The 9,258-nt window shown below is 42.8% G+C and overlaps 1 protein-coding gene across 2 annotated transcripts in view; it reads left to right on the forward strand.

Annotated features, from left to right (window-relative positions):
• Positions 1–757: 757 nt before the first annotated feature.
• The window catches only part of SARC_07068, an 11,256-nt gene continuing 2,755 nt past the window's right edge, over positions 758–9,258 (forward strand). The window contains exons 1-15 of one of the 2 annotated variants that reach the window (XM_014298996.1): positions 758–790; positions 1,094–1,225; positions 1,748–1,833; positions 1,966–2,055; positions 2,372–2,498; positions 3,344–3,440; positions 3,871–4,072; positions 4,671–4,776; positions 5,608–5,732; positions 6,233–6,294; positions 6,446–6,514; positions 7,046–7,116; positions 7,848–7,898; positions 8,479–8,699; positions 9,011–9,136. In XM_014298996.1, the coding sequence (XP_014154471.1) occupies positions 1,154–1,225; positions 1,748–1,833; positions 1,966–2,055; positions 2,372–2,498; positions 3,344–3,440; positions 3,871–4,072; positions 4,671–4,776; positions 5,608–5,732; positions 6,233–6,294; positions 6,446–6,514; positions 7,046–7,116; positions 7,848–7,898; positions 8,479–8,699; positions 9,011–9,136 (1,505 nt within the window). In that variant the 5' untranslated portion in view covers positions 758–790; positions 1,094–1,153. Of the gene's footprint in view, positions 791–1,093; positions 1,226–1,747; positions 1,834–1,965; positions 2,056–2,371; positions 2,499–3,157; positions 3,441–3,870; positions 4,073–4,670; positions 4,777–5,607; positions 5,733–6,232; positions 6,295–6,445; positions 6,515–7,045; positions 7,117–7,847; positions 7,899–8,478; positions 8,700–9,010; positions 9,137–9,258 lie in introns of those variants that run through there. The other variant, XM_014298995.1, reaches the window with a different exon arrangement.

Genomic DNA, 9,258 nt, shown 5'->3' on the forward strand with positions numbered 1-9,258 from the left:
TATTAATCTTTTCAAAGTAGTTTGTCGTTGTAGAGTATAGGGAATAGTCAGGGTGAATTCAAGACGTTTATTGGAAGTGGCTACAAGAGCACTATTTATCAAGTTGAATATCTTATGCAATTTAAATTTTGTCTGTGACATACACATATGCATTTCACTGAAGAAAATTAGATCCTAATATACATATATAGGTATACACAGATATGTGGTATTTATCATGCACACATTCACGTACAATCATGTACATTATTACAACTAGTTAAATTCATCTATGACTGCATGTCTAAGTGAATGAGCAAAGTGGAGCAATATACGTGTCTATATGGTATAAAGTTAAAAATACGGTTTCAGCATTGCATTCCTATATTTATAAAGAAATTGAAAGATTATGCGGCAAATATGATCTAGTTTACATAGCACAAGTGCTATTCTTAGCACTCATCGCTGATAAACTTTAAATTTTTTTAAGCTCACATGCACATTCTGAACTGTGTTTGAATAAACGGCGCTAATTTTCAGAAACAAGAAGTCTATTTGTGTATGCATGTGCACAGAGACATGCGCAAGCATACTATAATACTTTGTCCACTCTTATTTTTATTCGATAACTTTCGCTATTGCATTGTTACAGCCTCGTTATTTGACTCTTTTTTGGCCACAGATTTCAAGATGTACGCAGGCGGCGTGTTTCATGTTTTTCGCATTCGACATCTCGTCACGAGTGCGCTTCGTTGGCGCCAGAGGGACAATATCCACCACAAGAAACGGTTATATCATTTTAATTCTATTGGTAGGTGCCACTGGCAAGATTCTTTTTTCTCGATCGTCAACCTATGGTTAGCTGTAATAAACTCAGCGACTTGATTGGAAACAAGTGCACATTGTTGTGAGTTGTAATTTAACGCAGAATGCCGCAGCTGAACATTGCTAACATGGACAAGACCTTTTGTCTCTTTCACTAGTGTATCGTGCATTATACACATTGAATGAGCTTGGCGTCTATACACACACGAGTGTGACTTCCCAAATGAGCGAGACACTCCCTCACCACTCTGCACAACTGAAGCACATTGACCCCCACATGCCCCCAAAGGTGCTGCTGTTTGAGAGTCTTCTGGAAGGCTTCGGCTACAGCCACTTTCGCCTGCTGCGCATGTTCCGACCGTTTTTACTGATCAACACTTCGCATACGCTTGCACGAGCGATGAACGTGGTCGGGAAGACGGTACGCATGCACATGTGGGCTTGTGGGCTGGCCTGTCGATATACTATGCTTGAGGGGTAGTATGTGGTCGTGCAGCTGTGTACAGATTCGAAAACACACATACATCGACACGTGTGTGGTATATTCGCACTTGCGCAAAAGTGCTGGTATATCTATTTGTGTTTAAACGTACGACCGAACCGTTGTATATGTGATGTTGAGTTCTTGGTTAACGGACGTATACAAATTCATATCTGCACCACAGTCTTCTATTTCCAATACATCCGCCGCCTTTGCGATGCTTTGTGTCATTGTACACCGCCTGACTTACTCTCAAGTCGCTTCGGACACCCGAGCCATTGGTTTCACCAAATACACTTCCGACATTCGGTTGTAGATCATCCGTAGAGTCATTGGTGTCACACATGCACCATATAACGCCAAGCTGAATCAGGTACATTGTTGTTTAACTTGTTATCTGCGATGGATGGCTTGTATAGTTAACACGTGTCCTGTGCGCCATTTGCCATGGGTGGTCTGCAGGTGATCCGCATTCTGCCTGTGTCGTTGTTGCTGCTGCTGACGGTGGGGCTTTTTGGTCTTGTGGCCATGACCATGTTCCTGGGAACGTATGTATCCGTGACCAATACAGAATGATATATTTGTAGACTGTTCGGATTGTTCCCAATCGATCGGTTCTCACACTCGATGTAGATTATCAGCCCGATGCATTCTGATTATTCGCTGAACATTCTAAACAGAGGCAAGGAAATCAATAACTTCGGCACAGTACACGACTCAATCAAGAGCATGATGATTTTGACGACCACTGCGAATAATCCCGATGTTTGGTATGCCATGTGGGTATTCGGCTTGTGACGTGTGTTTCCTCGATTGTTCTGCGTTTTTCTTGGGGCTGTATTATTTAGTATATGTAGTTGTCGGTTTCATAATTTGCAGCTCTTATGTACGCTGTGGCTTTCATCTCAAATAATTCCCGCGCACAGAAGGATGGGCTTTTACAATGACAATCGAGCGTATCTGGTTGGAGATAGAAGCATTGTTCCAATCTACTGAACGTTACAATTCCACTATCTGCTTGTTTTGAAATGCTTGTTTTGAAAATCTAAAATGCATCTTTCATTATCCTTCTCACCTCAACTTTAGGATGGAGGCATACAATGCCGACCGAGCGTATGCGATCTTTTTCATCACGTTCACATCGCTGACGGTGTACATTATAACCAACATCATTCTGGCAACCGTGTATAACGAATGGAAAGACCAGTTCAAGGTAATCAATTGCCTTTCACATGTATTGTATGAGCACGCGTGCGTGGTTTGGTTCAGACACTGATTGTGTGTCGAAAGGTGGTGTGTTAGGCGTGCGAGAACGAACGGTGCAACACTGCTTATTCTGTATTTCAAGCAAGGTGGTGCTGTCACTGTCTATACTGAATACTCGCGATAAACGTATCGCCTGCTGTGCACTGGTGGAGGGAAATGTACTGGGATTGGGTGGTAGGTTATGCACTTGGGATCATATGTGACTTGGTTGCTGAATATTTTGAATAGCTTGATACAATGGGCTGTAATGTGGTGCGATGTACTGCAATGTCCTTCACGTGTGCGTACAGTACACATAAAGGTATTGAATAACCCGTGACTGGCCGTTTGTGCACCTACTGAACGCATGGACTTGAGTTTCTGCTGTTGTTGTCGACTACGGGATGGAAGTCGAGACTCAAGTGGGAATCGGCGTTGGATGTGTTTGTGTATCTGTATCAAGACACATGTACGTCCATATGTACATATGCGTGTATGTGTGTGCGTGTATGCATTCATACATGTGTATTGGCGAAGTGTCATTTGATCTCGTCCTTGCATTCTAGGCTACCAGTGTACTATCTTGTCCCGTGGTTGCGTGTCGTATACACAGTGTGCCACTCTACCGTTCTTATTATGCTTAGTTAAAGCATATCACTGATGTGTCTGGTGTACCTATTTCCGTCCGTTCTGGTGTATCCTGATTTACAGGAAGACACCATCGTCACCATAGAGATAAGTCTTAGTTAAATCATATCACTGATGTGTCTGGTGTGCCTATTTTCGTCCGTTCTGGTGTATCCGGGCTGACAGGAAGACACCATCGCCACCATAGAGCGCCGGAGATCTACACTGAAGGAAGCGTTTCCTTTGATGTGTGGATCTTTCAGCAAAAATCCCTCATCGGCGTGTAAGTGTCTATTCTGGTGCATCCTGGTGTTGTTTTAAATATTCGGCAACGCACTCCGTTTGATCGGCATATCCGTGTGACGACTATGTCTTGAGAATTTCTCAGGCGCTGCGCACGTGCTATTTGCCTGAGTTGTATACTATTGAAAATGATAAACAAATACACTGACTAGTGTGGGCGCTCGGGAGATGTCCAAAGTCTATCGCTGTTGGGCCAGACGTGTTATTCGATGATGTTCATACTATCATACGGCTTTATTACCCCGAGTTCGCTCTTCTCTTGGGCTGTGTGCTGTGCAAGTATATGTTCAATATATATAAAGGCGGAAATAGAAAGGTATGGTTAGTATAGCAAGTCAGAATTTCCTCTTCGTTTACATTGTGCTCGGATTTTTTACTTGCTGCGGACATCTCCTGTATACGCTATACAGCGCTCACTTTAACCTTCGAGGAGATGCGTGAGGTGTTCCGTGCGTGTGGCCTAAAGGGCAAGTCCATTCCTGCGCTCTTTCTTTTGATGGATAAATCGCACTCGGGGCACATCACTGCCAGCGAGTTTCTGAGTCTGTTCGATTTGCTCGCCCTCAATCTCGAAGTGGTCCAATCAGAACAGGCCACGCCTATGGCAAAGAGGTAGATGAGAGCGTGTGTCAAGTGTGTGTTGCACGGTGTGCGTGTCTATAAGTTGTAAGTTGTGATAGATTCCTGACTTGAGCGTTCTACTACTACTCGATCAATAGACAAGTCAATCAGAACTTGTCGCTGTTGTGCCAAACGTCGTGTGGGTGTGCTTGTATGTGTACGTAGGTGTGTATATGTATGCGTACTTGTGTATGTGTGCATGTGTGTGAATGTCTCCAGAGTTGGTGTGTGCGTGTGCGAACTTTTGTAAATTTATCTGTGGCCTTCTGCCCTCATTGGTTGAGGGTCTATGTGCGGGCGTCTGCATGGCTTCATACATAGTTCAGTGAGAGTTTGGGAACGGGTTTAGATGTTTGTTGGTGTGTATATTTATATGTGGCCATGTACACGGCAGTGTGCAATCATTGTGGCCAATAAAGCCATTAAAGGCGTGTGTGTTAGTGTGTGATGGCATGTCTTGACTGCGACTCGAAGTGTGGATTGATTGATTAATGATATTGAGTTTTTATTATTAAGTATCGTCGTTTGTTGATTGCCACGTATTCATCTATTATTTTTTATACACAACTATTGACTATTGTTATTGTAGGTATCCACATCTGCGAAAAATGGTACACGCCGGTTGGTTCCTGATATTGACAGACATCGTGATTTTCTGCAGTGCCTTTATTATCATCCGAGAGCTAATTGTTGAGGTAAGTCGAATAGCTTCATCCGGAAAAATGGCATCGTATATAGAACCGGTTTTGTGCAACGACATACGCGCACACGGCACTGAAATATGGACATTGTGTCTATATTTATGTGTGATGGTTAGTTCTACCTTCTGTTTAGCGGTCGTATGTGTTAGCGTCAGACTTAGTTGTCGCAATTTTCAGTCACAATTGTATCGCATCAGACTTATGCGTCAGAAATAGTGGGCGCAAGACCAAAAGTCAGACTTAGTGGTCGCAGTTTTAGACATTCTGGCGAATCCTACATCATAGACATTGTGGCTATTGTTATGTGTGATGGCTAATTCTACATTATAGACATTCTGCCGAATCCTATATCATAGTCATTGTGCCTATTGTTATGTGTGATGGCTAATTCTACATAATAGACATTCTGGCGAATCCTACATCATAGACATTGTGCCTATTGTTATGTGTGATGGCTAATCATATTGGTGGCAAGTAAAGTAGATCCCACTATTTTGTATCTCACTTCTAGAGTGTGTTGGCAAGTAAAGTAGATCCCACTATTTCGTAGTTCACTTTTAGAGGTTGCGGGTACTACTGATCTGGCCGCATGTTTACGCAGCCATTGGATAAGCATTTTTTAAATCCGATCACAGAAACAAACGAGTTTGTCCCAGTGGTGAAGAATATCATTCACCTTCACCAATACGATTAAGTGTGACCGAAACACGTCACAAGGATTCACATTTCATCTAAATGCACGTATGTTTCTTAGTCTTGTGCGATGTATATGGCAATCCTTTAGACATGCTCGTCTTGATCACATTTCACATTTCACTTATTCAGGGGAAATTCCAGCAGTCGACTTTCTCAAGATTCCTAGACATATCATTTCTGACTTTCTCTATGATAGAAGTGGGACTGCGACTGTTGATAGGAGGTCTGCACACACCCCGAGATGTGTGGCTGAAGTACGTATCCACTTTATATGTTTGTATCATGTATAGGTTTCTGGGCCCGTTGACCAGTGATCTGAATCATTTTGCTGAGATCGAATTACAGCCTATCCAGGCACACATGACGGTTGATGCGCTTATCTTACTACACTGTCGTCGGATCGATACGTATTTATGACTACCTATGAACACTTGGCCCTTTTTATAACTTGACAACCTCATTAAACTTGCGCTCACAGCATTGCCGCCATTCTGTATTTAATAAAAATTGCTAGTGTGTAGGTTAGGAAACCACATTATAGCGTAGCATTTAAAGGAGCTCTGGGTTGTGTTTGTGGTACCAAAGCCAGACGCTTCAATCAGCCCATCCGATCAATGTGAAATATCTCGTATTCAGACAGGATTGGACCATGTTTTAATTTGCGGGTGAATTCCTCTCCCTGCTTAAAAAAGTACTTGGACACTTGAAAACTTCCCCAGACCTAATCACTTGCGCTTGTTTAATTGTCCCTCAGGTTCGATTCCGTGGTGGTGGTGACGATGTGTTTAGCCGAGTTGTTTATGGTTTTTGAGCAGAGTAAGTGGTGTATTCACATGCATCTTCGTCCACGAATGAGCACAATCGTTCTATATCTCTGAGCTTTTTTTTCCATCTGCGGTGTACGTTGTGCTATTTATAGCCCACAGTGTGTCCACTGTAGCTCACCACTGTACTATTTCCACGGCAGTATCTTTTGTTCGGTTGACGATTATCCTGCGCGTCATGAGACTTGTTAGGCCTATGTCCATGTTACCCGGTATGTATGCCACTTTATATATGGGAGCCAATTTGGGTTCGTAGTGGTTTGCTTGTTTGCTATTGCAACGAGTAGAGCATAATTTCTTCTATTGTACGATATATGTGGATTGGTATTACACGACCAAGCGATTCATTCTCGCTCTTGGGCGTCGGCATATCGCACTTCCACACGAGTTACCCGTCAATGTCGCGGTTGTCTGTCGGTAAGTATCCTGTAGCATGCGCGTGGTGTGGTGGGTGTTTGAACTGCGATACAACTCCAGAGGGGTTCTATCTGATCCCTGTGGGCCACTCGTTCATTTGTTGGTTGTATCTAGTTGGATCATGACACTGTGGTCGATCACTTTTTTCCCGCTCATCCGAGGCGCCGTGAACCTCATATACATTCAATACTGGTCACCTCAAAAATGGCCGTTGTACAGGCCAAATTTGCCAATACAAAATGAATAAGTAGTCGAGGGACATTTGGAGCAGCAACACTCCATTCACATCCAAAACACTTCTCACTTTACACAATGCCTTTGTGCAGAGTTTCGGGTGGTGACGCGTACGCTGGCGTCCATCGTGCCGAGGATAGGTGTTGTGGCGGCTATTCTCATGGTATGGCCTCTGCAACGCCTACTGAGAGCGAAGAACTCTATATGTCTTCTAATGTGTGGTATAACGGGTGCATTCGTTAGTATTGCGGTCGTGTAGCGTAGCTTGCATGCGTATGTTTATAGTCGGTAGTGTGAACATGACCAATGCACCTGTTGCTATGTATGCGTCGTAATCCTGTTTTTCTATTCATGTATCGAGATATCTGTACACAGAACAACTTCGCCCGCAATTACCGTGGTGGCTACATAACGACTTATGTATTGTGTGAATCCAATATGTTATTTAGATAGGCACGCTACTACCGCTACCAAAGTGTTTGCTTTGCAAATGTTTGATTCGATTAAGCTACTGCCAGCTGTCACCATAGGATTTGCAACAATTTATCAACTATATACCTACTGCACTAAATAAAACTCGTCAGTGTATTGTCTGTTAAATAATAATGACAAGGAAAACAGACGTAAAAAATCCATGTGTATATGCTTGTACTCTCACGATGTCTGGCACCTAGTACTGGTACTTTGTACGACCCTTTATTGCTTCCCGACTCGCTGGTACGTCTATATTTTATCGTTTATATGCTTCATTGCATTTTGCTCAACCCAAGTTTTGTATATAACCTCCGAATAAACCTATAATATGTATTTTTCTTTCTTTCTACATTTTTTATTTGACGATGTGAATGGTATAAGCATGCGCGTACAACTCATTTTTTCTTTTGTGTTTGACAGACGGCGTTCTACGTGTACGGCCAGTTGGGGATGTTCCTATACCACGGAACGGTAAGTCAATAGTATATGTCATATTGCCCTATAACTGTACTCTATGATTAATGTGCAGGTATACGAACAGCAAGTATATATAAAATATATTATATGCCTTTACTTAGACGTGTTTCTGGACAGCATATTCAATTACTGTTTATATTCACATATACTCATTCAGCAAGGCTTTAAAATTGACCCTGAGACTACTGTCCAATATATCACACTGTACACGTTGTCGATCATCTTTGTGCCGTTAAATGGTTTTGCATTTCTATCCGCGTATACATCTGCAATTGAGTTTTAAACCTGGTGGACGGTTCGGACATTCTATACTGTAAACGCATCTGAATACTGTTTCAATTGGCATGTACAGCATTTGTCGTAAACGCAAATAAATCGCCATTGGAATCGGATTTCAATTTCTGTACTGATAAGTTTCTATACCGCTTTCTCGTGGCCATAGATCTCATTGGTATCCCTTCAAGACACTTGAAATGCCTAATTGACAAGTTTTCATCTGCAGATGCACTATATACCTCCGCCTCACCCAAACTCTCGCTGTCACTCACAATGTACGCCGCTCTCCCTTGCACAGATAGTCAAAGACGATCCACGCTTGGAGGGGTCCGATTTTGCAAAGAACAATTATTGGCTGCTGAACTTTGACGACTTCTACAACACACTGGTGACTCTGTACTGTGTTATGCTGACAAACAACTGGTTTGTGATTATGAACGCGTACGCCACCGTCACCAGTGAGTGGGCCACAGTCTACTTCACTGTGTGGGTGTTGTTCACTATGCAAGTAGCTCTCAAGTAAGTTGCTCTGGCGGATTTGTATGTTGGTAAATGGAAGTATTCTACGCCGCAATCTGTAGAGTGCAATGAGAGCTATTAGGCGAATGCACCATGAACCATGGAGACTGTATAATATACCATGCATAGAGGTATTCGTGCAATTTAAACAAGTGTACATCACGCACTCCCATTGAGTGCACGGGACTCTCCGTAGCCGTCCTCAGTTTGGTCCTCAGGGGCTTGCTCATATGTTTGTGATGAATTCGGATCAAACTCACGATTGGTACAAACCTCATCTGACCCATATTCACAATCTGAATCCTTCTCAGTCTACTTATTGGTTTCGTGGTGGACACATACCAATACGAGAACGAGCGCGTGAAAAACAGTCCCACTTTTGAAGTGTTTATGACTAAAGAGGGCAGTCCCAGTCACATCCGCCGCGTTTACGAAGAGTAAGTCGTGGTACCAGCTGAAACGCACTTTTTACGGAACACAGCACATATGTATATTTTATGTGATAAGCACTTTTACGGATATACATATATGCGTTTATTTGTATACATGTATGTGCTAA

Source organism: Sphaeroforma arctica (assembly GCF_001186125.1).
Source record: "Sphaeroforma arctica JP610 unplaced genomic scaffold supercont1.538, whole genome shotgun sequence".
Taxonomy (NCBI): Eukaryota; class Ichthyosporea; order Ichthyophonida; genus Sphaeroforma; species Sphaeroforma arctica.